At 39.1% G+C, this 24,730-nt stretch overlaps 1 protein-coding gene across 2 annotated transcripts in view; it reads right to left on the bottom strand.

Annotated features, from left to right (window-relative positions):
• Window positions 1–254: 254 nt before the first annotated feature.
• Window positions 255–24,730, bottom strand: part of lama5 (laminin, alpha 5) — a 262,210-nt gene continuing 237,734 nt past the window's right edge. For both annotated transcript variants that reach the window (XM_039735916.1, XM_039735917.1), the window contains exons 66-80: window positions 24,300–24,431; window positions 23,517–23,671; window positions 21,009–21,141; window positions 20,709–20,852; window positions 18,626–18,756; window positions 18,296–18,466; window positions 14,431–14,557; window positions 13,566–13,723; window positions 11,108–11,297; window positions 9,669–9,821; window positions 7,554–7,713; window positions 4,166–4,293; window positions 3,892–3,985; window positions 1,223–1,342; window positions 255–942 (exon numbers count right to left, since the gene is read on the bottom strand). In XM_039735916.1, coding sequence (XP_039591850.1) covers window positions 788–942; window positions 1,223–1,342; window positions 3,892–3,985; window positions 4,166–4,293; window positions 7,554–7,713; window positions 9,669–9,821; window positions 11,108–11,297; window positions 13,566–13,723; window positions 14,431–14,557; window positions 18,296–18,466; window positions 18,626–18,756; window positions 20,709–20,852; window positions 21,009–21,141; window positions 23,517–23,671; window positions 24,300–24,431 — 2,151 coding nt within the window. In that variant the 3' untranslated portion in view covers window positions 255–787. The remainder of the gene's footprint in view (window positions 943–1,222; window positions 1,343–3,891; window positions 3,986–4,165; window positions 4,294–7,553; window positions 7,714–9,668; window positions 9,822–11,107; window positions 11,298–13,565; window positions 13,724–14,430; window positions 14,558–18,295; window positions 18,467–18,625; window positions 18,757–20,708; window positions 20,853–21,008; window positions 21,142–23,516; window positions 23,672–24,299; window positions 24,432–24,730) is intronic.

The raw sequence follows: 24,730 nt of genomic DNA, 5'->3' as shown, positions 1-24,730 counted from the left end.
ACACATGGGGCAGAAGAATGGTGTCTACAAGGCCTGGGCCACCATGCAGTGGCCTATTATTTGATTTACACAACTTGCTGACCTTCACCTCTCCTACTCTCTTCATATATTTGATATTATTTTTTTTTTATTTAATAGAATACGGTTAATTAAATTTTGGTGCTTGCTGATGAAATTTGCTTGTTACTATGTGACGGCAATGCTAAGTGGTGGTGTAAAGAGCTTAAAGTAAACACACAAAGAAAAAAGGCATCTTAAAGGGGTGAGAAAATGTATTTTAATAGAAAAGCATGTACCAATGATTTACAACAATATTACATAGTAAAAAATATAAGGGGCCTTTTTCAGGCTGAAATATAAAACCAGTGTTTTAATCAATTCAGTAATATTTATCCCATTATATCAACAGGTGGGACAGCCACAGCATATACATTACGTCAGCAGAGTAACTACTAGGTGACAAAACAGGGGGTGTGAAAACGTCACCTCTGTCACAAAACTCAGGAAGCCGTCCAGACTTGTGGGAATAAGGCATACAGTACCTCCTCAACGCCCGACACCACGTCATAAATCAACAGCACCTCTCGTCCAAATAAAGGGTTTGGGAACATTTTTATAATCATCTTCTTCTTAAATAAAAAAGTGCAATTTGAAAAGGTTGAAAGATCTGCTGTGGCCTCACTGTAAACAGTTCTTTTTTTTCTTTTCATATTGATCATAAATATATTTAAATTAGCCTAGGTGAGTCCTCTATAGGTCTGGTGTTGGCCTGTGTTGTGACCATGTGCTAAATTTCCATAACAGGGCAGCCGCTGACACCAACAGCACCGTGTAAAGACCCAGTTCTGGACAGATCAGCCACGACTCTGTTGATGGCCACATTTCTGATACATCCGTGGAAAGGAGGGAGTGGGGAGGACAATCCTGGGACTTGAACTGTGTCTGTCAAAAAAGAGAGAAGGCAGAGGTTATTTTTGGCATGCTTATTTGAGTGCAAATTCACCATATTAATGAACACTGGTGTCTTTCAGGTTGGCACATCAATTTCAGTTTGTACTTAAACATAGAGAACTTCAGATGCTCATCATTTAAGCTTAAAGGCAGCTCTGAAGCCACCACTGGCTGGCTGGTTTACTGCTTTGTTAATTTCACACAATAATACTTTTCAACTAAATTTGTGTCAGTAACCTAAAAATTAACCATCCTTTTCTGTTGGTCTTACCTGGCACTCCACCCAGATAGGCCATTTCTTTTAGATTAGAAAAACGTGAGCCTTTTGGTCCTACTGCATGGTTTCCTTCTGTGTCCATATCGATCTGAATAACATTCTGGCGTTTTATAACTGCAAAAACACAGGAAATTCGACATGCCTGAGATGAAGTAGATGTAGAAGTAGATGGGTAGATAGATCATGGAGGCCGACACATTGTCATGGCCAGCTCTCACTTCACATGCCCACTCATGATTCTCTCTCATACGAAATATTCTTTACATCTTAACCTTACAGTGCATTGCATGGCAGCCAACTAGGCACAAGCATCTGCCCATATATTAGAAACTTCCATTAGTCACATTCAGGATTCACAAGATAAGAGCAAAACAAAGTAAACAAAAAGAGAAAATGAAAGTGAATTCAAAGTACCAGAAAGTGAAAGGCGGTGGAAATGGTAAGACTGGTTTTGTGCTCAGCTGAGTGTGACGTAAGAGTAAAGGATGACTATGAGCTTGTAGCGGTGCTACATACAGTAGCAATAATGTTTTCAATGTTTGTACTGAGTATGTTTTGTTTCCATCGTTCTGTTTGCTGTTTATAATGTGTGCGTCAGTAAATGTCATCCCCGTAAATATAGGGGGGGATGGATGATGGAGAGCCCCAAGATGGAAAAACCTGTTTACAATCAATCAATTACAGCCGGCTCATTACTATATAAACAATCAGAGGGGGAGAAGGAGAAAGACGGAGATTACATTTTCATGACAAGGAACCAACTTTACCTGCTGTTTTCCACATCGCGCTTTTTGTACCAGTTTGTTTTTCATTCCACCGGATTTATTTCAATTCAATCATCGCCAGAGACCCCGGGGTTAGACTACATTATCCACCACACGCCGAGGATTCATGGTGAGGTCGTTCCATTTTTTCCAGGAAATTCAAACACATCACTTACTGTATCTGTTGACCAGTCATCCATATTCAGGACAGTTGTATACTCGGACTCAAGTTCACTATCATTGACATTTTCCGTATTCATTCATTGTTATTTGTGTTTTGCGTTTGTTATATATTATTGGGACAAGGAAGGGTTTGTTATTGCATATATGGTGTTGTCACTTCATTGCTTTGCTGGTGGTTTATACATATCTATATATATATATATATATATATATATATATACATATATACTGTATATATATATTATATATATATATATATATATATATATATATATATATATATATACTTATTTTCTATGTGTGAAATTTGCATTTTTGATTATTGTTACATTTAATATGAAAACATGTCTTAAGTTGTCCTCTGTTGAATATCATTTTTAGGTCTCGATGAACTGCTACAACTCATTAGCTTCCCTTTTAGTATATTGGGTGGATCAGAATTCTCCCTTTAAGCAAAACGAGATGACTGAGCTGGTGGTGGAGCATTAGAGTGCAAAAACAGCAGAGACACATCATCTGGTATTTCTTCAAAAATGGTTGTTCAAAGGTGATCTTTGATTTTGACGTTCTTATAAGAAGAGGTCTTTTGTTCTCCTCTCTTTTCTTCTTTCTCATCCACTAGAAGATGTTGATGATGAGGTTTTAACATGATGTCTCCATAGTACTCAATTTCTTATCATGTCAACAGCAGTTCTCAAATTCAAGATGTAAAAGAACTCTTCGAATGTTGCATAATCAATCGACTTCTTTCTCTTTCTTCCTCTACTCCTACCTCCTTCCACACAGCTGTACAATGCTTGAGATGGTTGTCATTTCTCTTCCATTCTTATTAAATGCCCAAACCAAACAAGTGTGCTTTCTCTTATCAAATAATTGCCTTTTCTACTTTACTATGTAGTATTTATAGACTTTTAGGGAGAGATGGGGTTTCAAGGAACGTAAATAAAATCGACAGCAATAGTTTAGGGGAAATTTTAGATTTGTTTTTAAATAAAATTCTGCTGGGTACTCATCTGGATTTTGAGCAGACTTTAAGTTTGACATATATCCAACACCTTTTAAGTTAGTATATCAAAATTATTAAGAAAACCACCTCCCCTTTGTTCATATGTAATATAAGGTCTTTGAAATTACAATGCTTAATGTTCCATTGACTATACGGCCTGTAACAGTGTGTTTAGATTACAACGTGTACGTTTTATACTTGCCTCTGTTATAGTGTGCTTTACACCCATCCGACAGAAAGCCATTTAGCACCCAAAGAGACAGAATCATGAGTATGGTAACAAAAAAATAAAAACAGTTTAAACTGCCATGCAGAAAGTTATGCACGAGCACCTAACATCACGTGGAGAGAAAATGAGTTTTATTTCAGAGGAGGCAGCCTCCTGCCTCGATTACGAGCTCCAGTCACCATATCTGATTAGTATATTTCCAAACCAGTGCTAATCTAATGGGAGATCTTTTGCGTATCAGGTATATGAAAACATGTGAGAGAATCACTGTGACCTAGCACCCATGATGTAATGCATTCTTCAGTGAACCAACACTTTAATCTACAAATGGAGCTCACATTTAGTTACGGCACTGTATTTTCAGATTTGTGACATATTTCCAAATATTTGGATGCCAATCTGTCCCTGCTCCTGAATGTTCTGCTCTGCAGAGACGGTTATTGGCACTGGGATTTACTAGAATGAAGAAAAGTGCTCTTACCTGCTATGTGGTGCCAGTGACCATTGCAGAGTGACTGCTTTGGCATCAATGATACTGAAAATCGACCAGCTCCATTATCCACTTCAACTGTAACCTGATGTGTCAAAGTGAGGCACAGAAATAATCAGTGGTATTCTAGTGGGCCACAAACTACAGTCAGATTAGGTGTGCCCTGCCAACATCCTAGCTGGTTTATTATTTATTATCCTTTTACAGATATTAGCACAGCTGTGGTCTAGCTAAACGCCCCGGCAGAATTCGGCCTCCAATTTACCTTTCCATTCTGGGTATAAAGGGTGAGGTGATGTCCCTCTCTTCCAATGTGGAATAGCAAGCCAGTTTGTGCCAAAGGTCGAACTTCCAGCATCATTTCAAAGTCCTGGCTGATCATGAAGGAATTGCCTAAAAAGCAAGCAACATTTCACAGAATGCAGTTCATTCAGCGTATCAGGCAGTATGGTAGACAACAACAAAACATCATGTGGATAGAGATTACAAACACAAACAGCGTGTGACTATCCATGTTACGAGAATGTTTATTCTGAAATTCTTATCATTTGGAGTTGAGTGTAAGAAAGGATGATCTGGGTAAGCTGGACAGAGTATTTTTTGTGAAAAGGACCAGATGAGAAAATGTAGTTCGAGATGTCCAAATTTTGTTAACCGCAAAGCAAACAAGGAAAAACCTAAATTGTCACCAAACATTAGAAAGAAAGATGTATTTTAAAGCCAGAAATACTAGGTTGTTGTACCGTGTTAGCCATTATGAATGTAGAGAAAAGCCAAGCAAAATGACACCTTTAATTGGCTAACTAAAAAGATTATAATATGCAAGCTTTCGAGGCAACTCAGGCCCCTTCTTCAGGCAAGATGTAATACAGAAACTGAAGTTTCCTGTGTTTATATTCACACACTAGGACAAGAAACAACAATGGTAAATTTTTAAATGAAAACTCTTAAATGTAAAAAATTAATAGGTTCATTCAGGCTAAGATTAATTTAGCAGGAGATAGAAGAACAATGTATGGTCAAGATCTTTAGATAAGATAACTGTCCAACAAAAGTCCTTTGAAGTTTGTGATGAGTTTTTCAAAACAATGCAGATCTGTAGTCAGGTTGTCTGTGTCAGTCTGAGAGATGCAAACAGTCTTCATATCTGGCTATAAAACTCTTGTCTCTGTTCAAGCCATGCTGTAATGTATTAAATTTTAACATGAGCTTAACTTCCCATTCTTTTCTCTCTTGCTGCATTTTGAAGTTGCCCATAAGCACTGTGACTTTAAAGTCCCTCTCACAGTGTCCATGGCTGTTGAAGTGGGCCGCTACGGGAACATCTGTGTTGCCACGTTTAATGTGGAATCTGTGTAAATTCATTCTCTGGCGGAGTGTTTGTCCAGTTTCTCTCACATAGAGTGTAGTGTTTGGACATTTCATGCAGAGAATTAGGTAGACAACATTCGATGATCTGCAGGAAAATGATCCCTTTATGTGATGTTCAAGTCGGGAGTTTGGTATAATTATACGGTCTGTATTGTAGATGTGGGCACACGTTTTACATCTTTTCTGTAGGCAGGGAGATGTGCCATTTTCTGTTGGTTCATTTAGGGAGCTTCGGACAATTAGTTGCTGAAGGTTTGGTGGTTGTCTGTATGCCAGGAGTAAAGCCAGAAATACAAAGAATTGGAGTTCATGGGTTTTTAGTTATTCTCAGATAAATGAAAACTAAAAAGGGCAACCCTTAAATAGTCATGTTGATGACATCATCATTGTGCTGTCTAGGTGAATTGTGGGAAATGTTACCTAGGTAACGAATGACGCAAAAAGCTGTGCCTGTTCTCCAAATGAAATGGTGTCAAAAGAGCATCTATGAACTTTTTTTATAAAGCCATTAGTTAAAAACAAACTGCAGAAATGGAGTCTTTTCTGATACCCCCAGAAAATCCTGACCTTTTTAGGAAAGGGCAGAAAAAAATGAAAGATCATAACAAAGGAGCTAACTCTGGGTGGGACACTAGTCCTCTCACAGTGAGCATATTAGGGTCTTAGGTAACCAAACCTCCTAATTTTGGGGTGATGTAGGAAAATGGGAGCAGCTGAACATTTTAATAAAGCACACCCATGTGGGGCTTTGGAGTAGGAGGGTACTTATTCTATTAGTTATGGCATTAAGTTAATAACCGGGGGCATCACATATACTTGGAAACATCTGCTCCTAAAACTAGAAAGTTGCAGGTCATGAATCCTAACAATCAAGTGAGGAAGAGCAACCAGTTTATACCTTGCGACAGGCGGCTGACATCCATACCCAGTTGGGACGCCCCTGCACGCGATATTCAGGGGGAGCAGCCCTGGACACTGCAATACCTCCCCCTGGACACTAGGTGGCCGCCTCCCTGGGGTGGAGAAGTGCCTCGGGTTCCCACAGGGCATCCTGGGAATTGGAGTTGGGTGCAGCCCTGTTGGGTCCCGCAGGCACCGCCAGAGGGTGCTGTGTTTGGAACTCCTGAGCCCGTATGGGCAACATATTCCTCACACCCGGAAGTGCAGCCGGAACTCAGGGATCAAGCACCTGGAGCACTTCCGGATGAACTATAAAAGGAGCCAGCAACCACCACTCAGGGGCCAGAGGAAGACAAGGTTTCCTGGGAGGAGTGGTGGTGCCAAGGACGAAGAGAAAGTGCTTGTGTAACTTGTGTGCTTGGGACTGTGTTGTGTCTGTGGGTACGGGGAAGGCGTAGCCCACAGACAAAGAAAAATAAAAGTATTTGTTTTATTTTACACGTGCCTTCTGTGTCGGGTCAGGCGCGATATAGCGTCAATCTTACAACCTAAAGAAAGAATTTTGAGGGCAGTGCTAATTTGACAAATCTCATAGAACAGGAGTGAAAATGTCCGCTCATATTAAAAGCAGTTCCACTGTTTTGATCTTTTAAACTTTTGTCTGTGTCATTGACATATATTTAAAGTTAGCCTCATGGCGTTAACTTTCATTCAATAAAACTCTACACATCTTTTCATTTTCTGAACACGTCTTTCCTATACAGTGAACACAAAAAACAATGGGTGTAAAACCAGGAGCCACCTCTGAGTGAGACGTCAATTCATTACAACTAACTGGAAATGATATTTCAGAAGGTGAAAATGAATAAGGGAATGAAAATGATTATGATTCTGACTGGGGTCTGTTGTGGAAAAAGACAAGAGCACTTGACCGAAGTCGGAGGGTTTGTCACTTGTGTTCCCAATATACTAAAATACTTTTGCCTAATTTGTTGGTGCTCTTTAGTGCAGTTTATCACGGACTTTAGTTATCTTCTGTTATTTTCAATTCCCTTGAGCTTTGTGATGCCGCACTCTATACTTTAAAAATAAAGACTATATGACTTTACTATATCTGGTGTAAAAGCTGAAGTAAAAGAACAGGAGTTTCATTTAATTTGTTTTTGTTTTCTTAAGATTGTTTTAGGAAAAATGGATGAAAAAGATATGGGACCTTTATGTAACCACAGATAATGATGGGCATTATTGTGTACAAACATTTCCTTTCAGCTTGTTACTGAAGAGGTTAAGCTTCATTTTTATTTACGCTTGAAGGCATGGAATAAAACTAGAGTTATACTGGTTAGCAATGGACAGTTCTGTAGACACAAATAAAGAATTACCAAGGGTTAGATGTCCTCCTTCTGCTGCAAAGTACACACCACTCTCCAGGCTGCTTTCAAAGCAGTGCACAACCCCAAAGGTGCGCGCCGGGGCACCAAGTGGCTTTCTGTCCAGTTTCACATTCTTGATACACCCAACAAAACCGTTGACAGAGATTTCCTGCAGGAACAAAAAAGAAGCCAGTTGAATGGGCACAGTCACCATTTACTAAAAATTCTGCATGTGGTCTTGGGCCCCTGCTGATACAGGAACATAGGGGGTGACCACCTACATGATTAAAGAACAGATATGGGTTATGAAGGGTTTGGAAATAAATAGATGGATGGATGCAAACTTTGAATCTAGATAGTTGCCTTCAGTTTAATGCAAATTAAGACTTAAAGGTTACATGACTGAAGTGTTTAAAATTATGAAAGGAATTAAAACAGCGGAACAAGACTGTTACTTTAAAATGAGTTCCACAAGTACACGGTGACACATTTGCAAACTTGTTAAGGGAGAATTTCGTACAAACATTAGGAAGTTTTTCTTTACACATAGAAACATAGACACATGGAATAAGTGACCAAGAACTTTAGGAACCTTCAAGACTCGACTTGAGTTAGGTGGACAGGATGGGTGAGCTTTTTTGGGCTAAATGGCTAAAGTTTTTCTAATGTTCAAATGTAAACTATTTCTTCTTTTTCCTCTTCATCCTTCCCTACTTCTACGTGGGATTGATGTTCTCTTCAAACAGCTCAATCCTGCACCTCCTCACCAGTCATGCCCTTTTCCTTCAGATTTTCTTTTCCTTTATCCATCCACCTCTGCTTTGGCCTCCTTAGTTTTCCTATACTTGCAATTCTGCCCACATATTCATTGGCTCTCCTCATCACATATCCATACCACTTCTACCTACTTTCCTGAACTTCTTTCGACATTTCTCCCACTTTTGTTTAATGTTCAAATTTAAGCAGGATGCTAAAATGTTACTGCAAATGAACACTGTTATTAATCTTATAGCCAATTATTTAATATATTAGTTACGAGTCAGAGTTATTGGCGACTGGATGGCGGACAACATCAACATGAACATTGTAGGGTTTGCTTGCTTTGTCAATTATTGAAGAAGCTGATGTCATTAACTGTAACAACTAACAGTTGCCAGAGGCGCACAAAGTCTCACCGTCTGTTAGTCAAAATTAATTTTATTTTCTATATCTGACCAGGTTTAGTTTCAAATTTAATATCATGTGTACACAGTACAGTACAATAAAATTCTTACTGACAAATGACAGTAGTACAATACAAAAAACACATTAAATACAACATAAAATGATAGATCTATGGGAACTGATATCAGGAACGCTTAGACAGTTATCAGTATTAATGGCCTTGTGACCTGCGGGGAAAAACTGATCCTGAATCAAACTATGTGAGTGCTAATGGACATATACGATTTACCAGAACTGAGGAATGACAAAATCAGCTATACAGTTAAGCTGAGCTCTTTAATAATTCTTATTGCCTTTCTAAAGTGGTGGGTGTTGTTTGTTCTGGAAAGACAGTAGCTGTGTACAAGTGACATTCTGTGTACCAATGACATTCTCTGTCAATCCATTTCTTGTCTTTCTTTAAACCGTTTAATCAAAGTCATAATCAAAAGAAAGCAGAATCCATTTCAGCAGAGCGTAAGGTAGGAGCCCATCATAAGATACGCACACACACTCATGTAGCCAATTCAGAATGGTCACTCAGCCTTAAAAGCAACTTATGATGGCAGAGTAGTTAACAGTGCAGCCTTAAAGCTCTAGGATATGGTGGTGAATTTCCGCTCCACTGATGTCTGTTTGGCATTTGCACATTCCCCCCATGTATGTACAGATTTTACTGCAGTTTTCTTCCCAAAGATATGTATATTAGGTTGATTGCCCCAGTGTGAGGGTGTTCTGTGGTGAACTGGCTCCCTCCATTATGCTCTGTGATGGTGGGTCAGATGCCAGCTAGCTCCTTCTAACCATGCCTTCGACAACCAGGCTCAGATAATGGATGAATAGTGCTAGGAAGAAATCTATATTTCCAAATCCTGTCTTCCATATGACTTTTAGAACCAGATATAAGGAAAAGTTTCTTACTTTGGCATGCTTCTTACACTTCCCAGCAGGAACGCCTCCCACGTAAAAAGGTGAGCTGACCAGCAGGCTTATGGCTCCAGGTAGTGTGCCACTTTGGGAATTCAGTCCATCGATAACCAGTTGGAGTTTGCTTTTCTCTCTACTGAAGAAAACCTAATAGAAAAATAAACAAATATGGGGCATTATAATACATTTATACATTAAAGTGTAATGGTTATAATAATCCATCTTTTCTTACTATGTTCTTCTCTGAAAGTGTGCATAACAGTGCCTTATCTTACATCAACCACTATCGATGGGCCTTCTTTATCAAAACCAGAATTCTGACAATCTGAGCAAATTCCTTTCATGTTAAAATTCATAATGAGGCAATTTTAAAGGATTCTGAAAATTAAACACCCAGTGAAGGAGATTAAGATGTGGTCCGGCTATAATTGACAACTGTCCTGCACTGGGCACACTCAGAATCATTAATGAAGCAGGCAAATCAGGTCTCTTCACAGTGTCACTACACTGGTTACCTGTGTCATTCAGGATTGACTTTAAAATTCTCCTTATGGTTTATAAAGCCTTAAATAATCTCGCCCCATCTTATATATCGGAATGTCTGACACCTTATATTCCAAATCGTAACCTCAGATCCTCAAATGAGTGTCTCCTTAGAATTCCAAGAACAAAACTTAAAAGAAGTGGTGAGGCGGCCTTCTGCTGTTATACACCTAAAATCTGGAATAGCCTGCCAATAGGAATTCGCCAGGCTGATACAGTAGAGCACTTTAAAACACTGCTGAAAACACATTACTTTAACATGGCCTTTTTATAACTTCACTTTAACTTAATTTAACTTAATCCTGATACTCTATATGTTCGATTTCCTCATAATAACTACTCATGGTGGCTCTAAAATCCGTACTGACCCCAACTCTCTCTTCTGTTTCTTTTTCCGGTTTCTTTGTGGTGGTGGCCTGCGCCACCTCCACCTACTCAAAGCACCATGATGCTACAACAATGATGGATGGATTAAAAGGTAGAAGTCTACGTGACCATTATCTTCAAGTCCTTCCGTGAGAACCCTAAATCCAAAGAGGACTGTTTCATTTATGTTAGGTAGAATGCCCAGAGGGGACTGGGCAGTCTAATGGTCTGGAATCCCTGCAGATTTTATTTATTTTTTTCTCCAGCCATCTGGAGTTTTTTTTTTTGTTTTTTCTGTCCCCCCTGGCCATTGGACCTTACTCTTATTCTATGTTAATTAATGTTGACTTATTTTATTTTCTTACTGTGTCTTTTATTTTTCTATTCTTTATTATGTAAAGCACTTTGAGCTACTGTTTGTATGAAAATGTGCTATATAAATAAATGTTGTTGTTGTTGTGTCCTAGATCTATGCCAAGTACCAAGGAACTGGCCTGATTTGTCTCCCAGCTTAGCGTACTTACCGTGTGCCAATGGCCATCACTGTACTTTTCCCGGCTCCTGATTTTCAGCTTTTTTCCTGCAATATCAATGAAGAGCACAAAACGGCTGTTGGACACATAGAGTGCCATTGCAGAGTCCTCCTCATCATCTGACACATAGAACAACAGTCCATTGGTGGAATTCAGTCTTACGTCCATCGAAAAGTGCGACCTATTCAAAATGTTACAGCAGTAAGAATAATTCTGAAAAAACTGGCAATGAAAAATGTGCATAATATACTGTAAATAAAACTGCCTTATTCTATCAGCACAATGACCCAGAATCCTCTAGTTGCATATCAGTCCTACTTCCAGGGGTGGTATTGGGTGTTCCATAAAGCCAGACTTAAAAGACCAAAAGAGATTTTGGGTACATCCTTTTTTCATCACTTTTGTGGAATTTTCCAATGCATTCTAACGTGTCATTTTCCTCACTAAGAGTGATGTGTTGTTACCACTTGATTTTCTAAGTTTTTGTCATATTTATTGTTTAACGTCTGTCTCAAACTCTGTGACCATTCTACAAACAACAAAGTAAACCTGCTCATTCAACCAAATGAAGGATAGACCATAAATAGGCCTCATGACTTTATTTGCACTTCATTCAATGCCAAAGTTAGAGCAGATACCCTTCCAACATCTACACTTTATTGGTAACTTTTACAGTTCACAAAGACTGCAAGCTTATGTGTAATGTGAACATGAAAAAGATCTGTACTGGAAAGCACTGAGTGGACTGAGTGTGAAAACATGGAGTGCAGTCTCCTTCTTGATACGCATTCCAACAAATACATCACATATGTCTGATGGCAGAGCACAGGCACATCCACTTATATCTGCCAGTTTGATGGCTCTGCTTCCAGTCACTGTTGGTGGTGACTTAGTTTTGATGAGAACAGGCCATTCAGCCTAACAAACTTGCCATCCCAACACTTCAAGACTCTTCAGAACAACATTGTGTCAAGATTTGAAGATCACTAAAGACCAATGTGTTGTGAAGTGCCCAAGTATTATTGTAGAGCACATGATTAAGAAGCAAATAAGGGTCAGAATGCCAGGAAATCCAAACGAAAATGAGTAACCAGGAACCAAAGTAGAAAGATGAAATCAAATGTCAAATTTAAAATGAGGTGTAAACCAGAACATAAAACCTATACTGTTAAGATGTACATGGAAATAAGCTAACAACCACTAAGAAGTACAAGAATTTCATGTTCACTGAAAGATAAATGCAGTGTGTAATAGGTGCCATATTTATGGTGTCACTTTATGTGATGCAACTTAAAGTGACCAATTCCATGGAATCAAATAAAAAATGAAAAGCAAGATCTTCTTTTTAATGGCATGTCAAATAAAAAAATAACACCAGATATGGATTCCTCACATAGAAAATCACCAAGCACACCTATCCATAAGGTTAAAACTACACTACCACACTACTTGCTAACTTCTTCTATTTGTCTTCAATTCTCTATGTGAAGAAAAGCTTTGTAAAGTTTGTGTGAAGCTACCCTTGGCCAACTTCCATCTGTTTCCCCATGTTCTTGCTGGTCTTCAAGAACAACCATACATTGCTTTTTTACGCCTATATTTTGCAACATTTATTATTTAAATATGAAAAGGTTTCTGTTTTAACAATGTGTTTACAAAGATTACTGTAGAAATGTAACACACATGAAATGCATGTGTTCCAAATAACGATCTATTATTTCCACTCTAAAACTCCAGCAGTTGAGTCACTCCCAGATAATCAAACAAGGCATGAGCTGGGAAAACTTAATGAACGTTCTGCGACGGTGGGGGATGGAATAGCCGGCTACTTGCTGCTCGTTTTAATCGGCATATTTAGAAGACAAAAGACGGTGGCAGAGAAGTGAGAACAGTTTTAAGGTGGGCCGGATCTACGAGTTTTTTCGTAGACTCTGGTAATTCTAGTGTTAAGTGGCACTCAGTACAAGAAGGTCAGAATGGAACACTGTGGCATGTATCGTCTGTGAGTGGCAATTTGTGTGGCATCATTATACAATGGAATTGTGAAAATATGTGCATAATCTCACTGCTTCTGCTGGTATCCAAGATATATCAAGGCAGTGTGGCTTAGTGATTAAGGCCTTGGACTTCAAACCCTGAAGTTTGGGATCAAGTCCCGCTACTGACACAGTGTGACTTCACCTGCTTGTGTTCTAATTGACGAAGAAATTCAACCAATTTTATCTGAAATGTTGTAAGTTGCCTTTGATGAATGTATCAGCCAAGTAATAATAAATTTATGCCAAGCACCACTGTGCATACAAGGTTCCAATTCTGCTTACTTTTTTTGGTACTTTAATAATTAAAAGCACTCTTTACAAACAATAAAGGTTCAAAAACACTGAATTCAGGTTCCAAAAACTGAAAGAGTCTTACAGTTAGCTCAGATGGCCACCTGGCATCATCTTACCTTTCTTGGAAAGAATCTGGAATGCCGTCAAACTCCAAGCGGCTTGTTACTGAGCTGCTGAACTGGAAGGCTCCATTAATTGATTTTGGGAGTCTGGAGTTACAAGTTGGCTCCACCGATGGTTGCCACAATGGTGTCACCTCTCCTTTTAGATTTGGCTGTAAAACAAATGATTGGAGATTGGAACTTCACATTTCTACAACATGATTAAAGTTTAATGTGGCCATCTATCCTATAAAATGCAGGGAGAAAGCAAGGAGACTTCTTTAAAGAAAGGATGCTACTGAAACGTAATAAAACAAATGCAGCAATGAGGGGAAACGGGATTCAAACGAAAAGTGAAACATCCAGTCAAGAGGTCAGTTTGGCACTGAGGATGCAGAGATGACTAAGAGGCAGAGATGCAAGGCACTGCAAAAGGACTTTGGCGTCTTTTTCTGTGCAATGGAAGGAGGCCATTAGACACAATTCCAACAGTTCAGGAGGTAAGGACAGAGCATCAACTGAAGAGACCATAATGTATTGCAGGTTTATATTGTGGCGTTTATTCATTATCCATACCCAATCGAGAAGTGCAAGAGGCCAGAACTCATTCCAGAAATATGAAAGTCAATGCAGAAGCCAATATTAATACCCTTTCCATGTAAAAGAAGTGAGGACACTAAACATGGGTTTTAAGGAACTGAAAGCTAGGCACAGTTTGTAAATTAAGAACCAAAGGATGTTATTATGTGCTTCGATTTTAATGAATCTTTTGTCATGAATTTCCATGCAATCTTATTATACTGCTTTTTGTTTTGCTCATTAAATAGAAAGATCACTAAAATAAAAAATAATATAAAATAAACATAAAATGATGGCTTACCTGACCACCCCGGTTCCTTTTTGATAAAGCTTGCATCAGCTGCGGTTGTCGGCTAGCTGGGCAGCTCAAAGCCACATTCATGAGTTTGGATTGCAGAAAATCCACAACCATCTGCTCATCCTTCTCTCTGGAACAAAGTGTTTATTTTATACAAGATGTCTGGCTGGGACACTAATGAGTTACAGCTTTAAATGCTTATATCATTATAAAGGCCAACACTAGCATACATGTTACATAAACCTCAAGCTCCCTTTCCTGGAGGTAATGCAAGCATATTTGCGCAACAAAAGCAATAGTAATTTGCCATGTTGGAAATATGAAGTTGATAACCTGAAAAGCAGTACAGAAACATTTCATAGCAATTCAATATGTCTTCCAATTCTGAGACATGAAAGAATGTATTATGTCTGTTGCTCTCTATATGAATGAATTATATGTTAAAAACTGAAATGTATTTTTATAAAGCTAGGGCAACTATAGAAATGAAAAACATTTATAGGGTCAACAAAGGGTTAACCCACGCACCTAGTTTACTTTTAAATAAAGATGTTAAAAAAAAGATGAACATTTGACATGATTTCACATAGCAACTCTCAAAGCATATTTTATTTTAGTAAGTAGATAGATAGATAGATAGATAGATAGATAGATAGATAGATAGATACTTTATTAATCCCAAGGGGAAATTCACATAATCCAGCAGCAGTATACTGATACAAAGAAACAATATTAAATTAAATAGTAATAAAAATGAAAAAAATTAAAATAAAATTAATGTTAGCATTTACTCCCCCGGGTGGAATTGAAGAGTCGCATAGTGTGGGGGAGGAACGATCTCTTTAGTCTGTCAGTGGAACAGGACAGTGACAAAAGTCTGTCACTGAAGCTACTCCTCTGCCTGGAGATGATCCTGTTAAGTGGATGCAGTGGATTCTTCATGATTGACAGGAGTTTGCTTAGTGCCCGTCGCTCTGCCACAGATGTTAAACTGCCCAACTTTAATCCTACAATGGAGCCTGCCTTCTTAACAAGTTTGTCCAGGCGTGAGGCGTCTTTCATCTTTATGCTGCCACCCCAGCACACCACCGCGTAAAGAGGGCACTCGCCACAACCGTCTGGTAGAACATCTGCAGCATCTTACTGCAGATGTTGAAGGATGCCAACCTTCTCAGAAAGTATATTCTGCTCTGAGCTTTCTTACATAGAGCATCAGTACTGCCTTTGAATGATTATTTGTCAAATTCCAAAAACTTGCTTACAGGTTATTGTCAAGGGGATGCAATGTGAGGACTATTTTTCAGGGAAATTGTGTAACAGGGACCCTGTAATGTCACTATGTGGGTTGTTGGCCAGGTGCAGTAAAAAGCATATACAGGAAAGATCCTAACTTAGTATACCTTGACAACTGAAAAATTACCTTTTGGACATGGAAAACATTTTACCAATGGGAAAGAATTGAAGTTCATGCAATGGGAATGAAAGTACGAGCACACACTGTATAGCCAAGACCCTTCTCTACACATAAGCTTTTCGTATGAGACTTGTCGACTGGGTGTGAGCTTTCTCCTCCATAAACTAGTACTAGTGGACATCAGAAGGTCTGTGGCAACATAATGCTACCCCCTGAATTGCAAATAGCCAAATGAAGCAGCCAGGGAATCTTGTGAAGATGACAAATGAATGGTGGTAGAAACCATGGGGAGAAAAAACAAGGGCTGATGCAGATACCCTAGAGGCATTAAAAGGTTGGACTGGAATGTTGGGTATAATCTGCTGAAACTGCAGCCAAAGAAATCCCCACCATGAGAAGCACATAGATCCTGAAACCCAGAATTGATGTTGTATCTTGTGTTACTCTGCTTATTCTCATTGTAATATTGTTGACGCTTAACTGTTAACCCATAGTAAAATACGTAAAATACTTTACATTCAAACTAGACGTTTTATTGCATAATTTAGTGGTTCACTTGACACATTAGCCAAGTGATTTCGATATACAATGTAAATGGGTCGAACCTTGTCTTATTTTCTTTCTGCGGTGAGTGCACCTTTAAGACATTATTGACATTAGCTAAGTTTCCATCCAGTTTTTTGCGACGTTTTGTTATCGACAAACAGAATATACGTAAAAAAAAATGTGAGAAATTTGCTGTCTCCAGCCTGTTTCCATCCAACTGGCTTTTTATCGATAAAATGGTGTGCGTGATGACGTCATTCCCCCCAAAACGAACTGGCGCATAAGTTTTATTGTATCACGAAAAAAAATCTGCCCTTGAGCCGCTTCCATACATAATTTTGTGTATGTCGTAAATTATCTACCTTTTGTTTTCCACGTTACACCCCCTCCACTAAACAAAGAAACAAAGAAATGGAGAGATTATTCAGACAGTTTTTTGAAATTTGCCAGCTTACTGTTATTTCAGTTTCACAAATAATTGGAATTGTACATAATATCCGAAGACGACAACAGAATGAAGCAGTTGCTTGTCTGATAGCCCTAGAGCTCAAAGAAAGTACCCCAGTGTGACGAAACCCACGGGTATGGGAGAGACGACGGAATAAGACCTTCTGGGAGGAGGTGGTGGAGAGACACTTCACAGAAAATCTCTGGCTGCAACATTTTAGAATGACACGGCCGACGTTTGAGATGTTGTGTGGATTCATCAGTCCTGATTTTGCGCCCATCACAGGTTGCCACCGACCACCGGTTCCAACCCAAAAGCGGATTGCCATCGCCCTTTACAAGCTGGCAACCTGCGCCGAGTATAGAGTAGTTGGAGAAACTTTCGGGGTTAGTAAAACTACCGTCCATCGATGTGTATATGCTGTGTGCACCGCTATTAAAGAAAAATGAATGCGTCGTTATATCAGACTTCCGACTGTAGCGGAGGCCAATGAAATTGCATACCGCAATTCCTTGGTGCATCTTGTGCCACAGATTTACAGTGTGCTGGATGGCACGCATGTGCCTATTCTTCCCGACGGAAGGCTACCGCGATTACATTAATCGCAAAGGGTGGCCATCTATTGTTCTCCAGGCCCTTGTTGATGACAGGTGCATGATACGAGACATTTGCGTTGGCACTCCTGGAAGTGCCCATGATGCAGCTGTGTTTGCAGCATCGGATCTGTACAGGTGAGCCTACCTTTCAACATCCCTTCTCAGTGCGATAACAACTGAATTAGTACTGTAACCTGCTTCCCTTAAGGTTTTTAATTAAAACTGAAATTTGAATTAATACAAAATAACGACGTTTAATAAAAAAAAACTAAAGTTAATATTAATGAGAGAATTTCTCATATATGCTAAAACATCTGCCATTTAATAATAAGAAAAAAATGTTTAGATAATGAAACACATGGTTTATTAAATATTTTGACTGGCACAGTAAATTACCTTTGCAGTTTTTGTATTATTTAGACATCCTGACAGACACCCCCAGGCTACAGTTGATGTGGAGGGAGTTCAGGTACCCCTTTTAGTAGCAGGAGACCCAGCCTATCCGCTACTGCATTGGCTCATCACGAGAAATAACGAGTCTCTTCATCAGACCATGCGAACCGCTCCGCCATTCTCGTTTTGATTGCACGTGATGAAAATGTATCATGTGACACATTTATTTGCATTAAAGCCCTTTTTTTCCGACAAAATGTTTTTTGCAATGTAGTTTTTGCGACATCTGAAGTATCGATATGGAATTTATGCGCTAAAGTTAAATGGAAAAATATTATGTCGACATGTACAACATTTTATCGATAATTAGCATTTCCATCAGCTAATATTTTTTCGCAAAAACTCCTTGGAAGGAAACCTGGTTAATGACGTCTGACTTGATGAGCCCAAAGTTAAACAGACTGCCAGTACCTTTTGACAAAGAAATTGCTGATGCAGCCTGTCATGTTGGCCACTGTGAATGATTCTGGAACCCCTCCAATGTAAATATGTCCAGTGGTAACTTCACGGTGCTGCCGTCTTTTCCTGTTGGTTAGTTTTCTTGAATTCTTCTCCAGTTTACCATCCACATAGAGACGAACCCTGTAAAAAACATTTTTTTGTAGTGAAAATTCAGGATGTTCTTAATCTGGATGCCATCAAATAAACATAACAATGAAACCTTCCATAATTACATTTTATTAACATTTTCTTACATGTAATTCCTATTTGTTTAAACATCAGAACAATCTATAACCTCACCCATTGATATTGCTGTACAGAGTCACATAGTGACTGTTGTCATCTGCATAAGGAGTCCTTGTGGTGAGATCACCATTGGCTGATTTCAGTACCAGCTTACCATTTTCTAGGTAAATTTGGCAGTTTCCATCCTGCAAAACAAAACGAATGGATATGTCATTAACACAAACTGAAAAATTGGCAAATACTTTAGAATAAAAAAGTTTCTATTAGAATTTTATAATATATCATGGCACAATAGGACACATTCAACTATTGTGAATGCTGTCTATGATATAAGAAAAGCACCTTGGGCAGTACAAATATGCCGCAAAAAGCAGTTTATACTTCTGTACACGCCTGAACACTAGTTGGCGGTGTTTATACCACACAAGAAAAGGAGATGATCCATAAAAATGCTGGCTGTTTTTGCCCTACTGGATCCCCGCTCTTCTTGTTATAAAGAAGAGAATATAAATAAGAGAATATATTTGTCCCTCATATTTTTCTTACATTAACAGACTTCCAAACCAGAAAATGAACAGAAACAAATTTCAGGAAATATGTAGTTACAAAACTGGCCAATCGGTCACAGGAGTCTGCATTGGGTTCAGGTTGACGTGATTCACATTTTTGAGGAGGTGAACATCAGGTTATGTGGGCAATAGCATACCTACAGCATAGGCTCAATGGTGAAGTATAAACCAGTCTTAATGCCAGTGTTTCAGGTGAAAGTCACAGATTGTTGATGTTTTCATTTAGTAGTCACTGTCATGTTGGCAAACTGTTGATTTATGTATTTTTCCACAATTTTAATTTTAGGTGTATACTCAGGTACAATTACATGTTAATATCAGATCCAGCTTTTCCAGAGGACACCTAAAGGTCCAGGTTAGGTTTAATGTAAGCAGCTTGTATATATTGTCTAAAAGGTACAGTATTATAAGGAGGAGGAAGACAAACATGCTTTTCGTGATTAAGATATGAGTAGTATACATTTATAACTATAGATTATGACTTCAAACATAAACCTAAAAGCAGATGCCTTCAGAGCTTTTAATAAGTCTGCAGGTCATAGATGTGTATGGGAACAACTCAAATAGCAGTGTGAGGATCAAGGCCTAGAAAACGATATGCTGCAAGCATTGTGAAAACAAAATAGGAAAACACAAAGGAGATATCAGCAACTTGACGTCTCCCACAAACAGTTGTTCAAATAGCCCAAGATTCTCAACTACCATGTTTTTGTTTGAAATGGATTCAGGAAAAACTTGAGCAGCAAACAGAAAGTGGTGTTGTTAAATTGACTGATATCAGATACATGGCAATCAATTGAGCCTTTTGGACAAAACCAAAATGTTTTCCAGAAGTCAAATCTAAGTTACTTTCTTATTGACTTGGTTTAACACTAACTAATGTGGGTCTTTGTTGGATTATTCAGTGGCTCCTGGATATTATACACATTGAACACGAGTTTGGGTGTGCTGCCATATTTTGCAGCAGCAGAACAGTGACATCACATGACAGGTTGTTGGCATATGTGGTTAACAGTTGCCACTGTTGTGGTTCATGATGTGGTGGTGCCCATGAAATAGTGGCATCTTTCAAGAAAACCTTAACCAAAAAAGTGTGGAAATGACAGCATAAAAATAAAGTTAAAAACGATAAAAACAACAATGACACTATATCTCCAAATATGGAGCAGAAGAAATCAGGATGCTTGAAAACAAGATTCTGGCAAGCAACAATGGACATAACAGGAGTCAGAATACTATGATTTTTAGACATTGACACGGCTAATAGCTATAACAGTCAAGGGTGTGTATTTTAAGCTTTCCTATGCATGTGCAGATAATTTTAGGAAGACATCATTATCGATCTATGGTCCTCACATTGTTGTAATCTAAGCAATAAGTGACATCTCGTTTAGGAATCAGTTACATCTAATTTAATTATTCTCTTTTTTTATTCAATAACTGACCAACTCCCAATGGGAGCACACAGTCACTGACACCACGGAAATTAAGAGGCACTAATCCAGCCCACAGCATAAAGATATACATACACAGAAAGGAGCCAAAAAGAGAGCTGATGCTAAACCTACCGCAGTATTATAGGAGAACATGAGGCCGTTACTTTGGCTTGTTCTGAAGCCAAACCCAGCATAGAAGTCATTCACTAGACTGGGGACGTTGTCCAAGGACAGGTCAAGATATCCATCTCCGTTAAATTTGGCAGTTCGAGCCAACTACAAGGTTAAAAAAAATAAAATTAAACACATTCCAAAAAATGCAAACTAGCAGTATTTTAAAAAGTTAAAAAAATTAGAAGTTTAGCTTGCTACAAAGTTTGCAATGGACAGTGTGACCTTTGTATCACACATTAAACAACTGTTGAGGTTTACCAGGAGGTCAGAAGAACATCCAAAACTGACGCCAGTTGTATTCATTCGCTTCAAGTCCTTATATATATCTAGAGCTTTAATGCTTCTGAAACAGCCTTTAACAGATCCTCCTTCTGGGTACAGGACCTTTAGACTTTAAAAAGAGTAAAAAGAAATCAAGTATAATTATATAAAAAAAATATTCAACCCAATATTTAATATAACTTACAGAACAATAAACAGAGATACAGTGACTTTGAAAGGCCACAAGCTGTTTTAACCTCTTTTTTCTTTTGAGCACAGCTTAAATGAGGACTTAGAAGAGGACACATCACTCTATAATGCTTGTACAGATTTTCTGTAAAATCAATGGTTTTGTTTGAAGTAATGTGTAGGCTGTCCTTTTTCTGGACCTTTACTATCATGCTACAAGTTTCCAGAGTGCCATTGCCTGTTTGATAGGACTTGATTCCACTATGGTTCTCACACATACCTTGTGGATAGGAGTGTAAAGAAAAGTTTCCTAGAATTGCATAGTGAGTTGGCTACTTTAGTTCCAGAAGCACTAAGTTAATCATCAGGAATTTGCATCTGAAGTGTCCGCTGTAATTGTGGCCCTTGGTGGGGCTACAGAGGATGCACAAACCAGTGTGTTTCTTCGTGCCGGTCCCAATGGGGTATAAATGGAGAGGGCAACGTCAGGAAGGGCATCCGGTGTAAAATTTTGACAAATCAATATGTGGGCAACAATACCAATTTCCATACCGGATCAGTCGAGCCCCAGGTTAACGCCCGCCACCAGTACTGTTAGCCAACAGGGTGCTGGTGGAAACTGGGCTACTGTTGGCCGAAGAAGAAGAAGAGGGGGGAGACGTGTCCGGAGGCAGAGAGAAAGTAAAGAGAGTGGAACTGAGGGTAGGAACTTTGAATGTTGGCAGTATGACTTGTAAGGGGAGAGAGTTAGCAGATATAATGGAGAGAAGGAAGGTTGATATATTGTGCGTACAAGAGACTAAATGGAAGGGGAGTAAGGCCAGGTGGATTGGAGGTGGATTCAAATTGTTCTGTCATGGTGTGGATGGGAGGAGAAATGGGGTAGGGGTTATTCTGAAGGAATAGTATGTCAAGAGTGTTTTGGAGGTGAAAAGAGTGTCAGACAGAGTAATGATTATGAAACTGGAAATTGGAGGTGTGATGATGAATGTTGTCAGTGCATATGTACCGCAAGTTGGGTGTGCAATGGGTAAGAAAGAAGATTTTTGGAGTGAGTTGGATGAAGTGATGAACAGTGTACCCAAAAGACAGAAAGTGGTGATTGGAGCGGATTTCAATAGGCATTTTGGTGAAGGGAACAGTGGAGACAAGGAGGTGATGTGTAGGTATGGTGTCAAGGACAGGAATGAAGAAGGTCAGAGGATAGTGGATTTTGCCAAAAGGATGGACATGGCCGTGATGAATACGTATTTTAAGAAGAGGGAGGAACATAGGGTTACGTACAAGAGTGGAAGAAGATGCACACAGGTAGATTACATCCTATGCAGAAGAGTTGATCTGAAGGAGATTGAAGACTGCAAAGTGGTGAAAGGGGAAAGTAGCATAAGATGGTGGTCTGTAGGATGACATTCGGGATAAAGAAGAGGAAGAGAGTGAGGGCAGAGCCAAGGATCAAATGGTGGAAGTTGAAAAAGGAAGACTGCAAGGTTGAGTTTATGGAGGAGGTGAGACAGGCATTGGGAGGCAGTGAAGAGTTACCAGACAGCTGGGAAACTACAGCAGATGTAGTAAGGGTGACAGCAAGAAGGGTGCTTGGTGTGATATCTGGAAAGAGGAAGGAGGAAAAGGAGACCTGGTGGTGGAATGAGGAAATCCAGGAGAGTATACGGAGGAAGAGGATGGCAAAGAAGAAGTGGGATAGTCAGAGAGATGCAGAAAGTAGACAAGAGTACAAGGAGATAAGGCACAAGGTGAAGAGAGAGGTGGCGAAGGCTAAAGAAAAGGCGTATGATGAGTTGTATGAGAAGTTGGACACTAAGGAGGGAGAAAAGGACCTGTACCGATTGGCCAGACAGAGGGACTGAGCTATATCCTAACTACAGGGTCAAGGGAGTCTGCTGGAGCCAATCCCAGCCAACACAGGGTGCAAGGCAGGAAACAAACCCCGGGCAGGGCGCCAGCCCACCGCAAGGTGCACACACACACACACACACACACACACATACACACACACACACAACAAGCACACATTAGGGACAATTTAGAATCGCCATTGCACCAAACCAGCATGTCTTTGGACTGTGGGAGGAGAACGTGCAAACTCCATGCAGGGAGGACATGAAAAGTGAACCCAGGTCACCTAACTGTGAGGCAGCTGCGCTACCCAATGCGCCACTGTGCCGCTTAGTTTAGATCATGAGTTCGGTATATTAGGAGCACACTCTCATTCACATTTGCACACAAAGTGGCGTCTACTAAAGAAGCTGGCAGGGTAGACCATGAGCCTTAACGGTTTGTACCCGAGATTCTGCTTACCTTTGTGGGAGTTTTTCCTTCGGCACACCTCCTAAGTAGTACACCTGACTGAACTCCAGAGCTGGGCCATCATAGTCCACGTTGAAAATCACCATCCTCTCCATTCGAACATAGATTTTCGTTTTAGAACTTTGGATGCGGATTATAACTTGAATCTATGGAAAAACAGTACTTTACATTTCTGTACAAGGTTTTTCATTCTCCACCATTTAAGAATAGGCATAGTATTAATAATCATCTTAATATTATCATCATTTATATTTACTGTACAATATGTTTGTTGTTAAAGCAGCAGGCAGTGAAAAGTGTCTTACACCCTTAAATTAAATAAGAGGTCAGGCAATGAAAAAATGCAGTTTTGTTTTACCACTATAATAGTTTTCTTGTGTTAACATTGCCATGTTTTATGGGCAGACATGAGGAGACCCGTTATAACATGAATATTAAAGAAAGCAGGTATCTATTGATGGCTCTTCATTATCCTCAGCATTACTTACTAAGCTGCAGTTCAAGTTTATTGTCACGTGTACTGAGTAACTTACATGTATAGCCAACATGCAACATGTCTCCATTCTCTGGGGCCATGTTGTACTAGTCAAATATGGAGCTTAGTCACTGACCAATGTAAAACTGATACAGTTTTATAAAGAAAATATTCAGATTTTTGTTTCTTAATGTAATAATTGATAAAGTTAATTATATATTAATTATATATTTATTATTATTGAAGAATTAACAGGTGAATGTCGGATGTAATCAGGAAAAAAGTGAGTAAGTCATTACCCCTCGAGATTTTGCATCACTAATGTCAGTCGGTATGTCAGTCTTCACAGGCTCAGCCTCCTTAAATTCTTTATCAAAGTCATAATAAAATTTTAAATTTCCATCCTTCACAGCAATGCAGATGAAACATTCCTAAAAGAGACAACACATAGGTTTACAGGGCCAACGTCATTACATGTACAAAGTACAGAGGTGCATGGCTTATCAGAGACACAGCTGGCGTTACTGTTGCTTTTCTGTTTTGTCATTTGAGACTTAAAAGGTGTGCAGTCATAACCAGAATAAAGTGTTCAGGGACAAACAGGAAGGATGTCTCAGACTGTTACATCATCAGCACTATTTATTAAATGTCATTATTAATTCATTAACATTACATTCTCAAGTCGTTTATGGATTTACGTTAGAGACAAAACTCAACAAAGCCCAGCAGC

Source organism: Polypterus senegalus, chromosome 14, assembly GCF_016835505.1.
Source record: "Polypterus senegalus isolate Bchr_013 chromosome 14, ASM1683550v1, whole genome shotgun sequence".
NCBI classification, from domain to species: Eukaryota; Metazoa; Chordata; class Cladistia; order Polypteriformes; family Polypteridae; genus Polypterus; species Polypterus senegalus.
The sequence above is the reverse complement of the archived record's forward strand: the minus strand, read 5'-3'. Positions and strand labels throughout refer to the sequence as shown.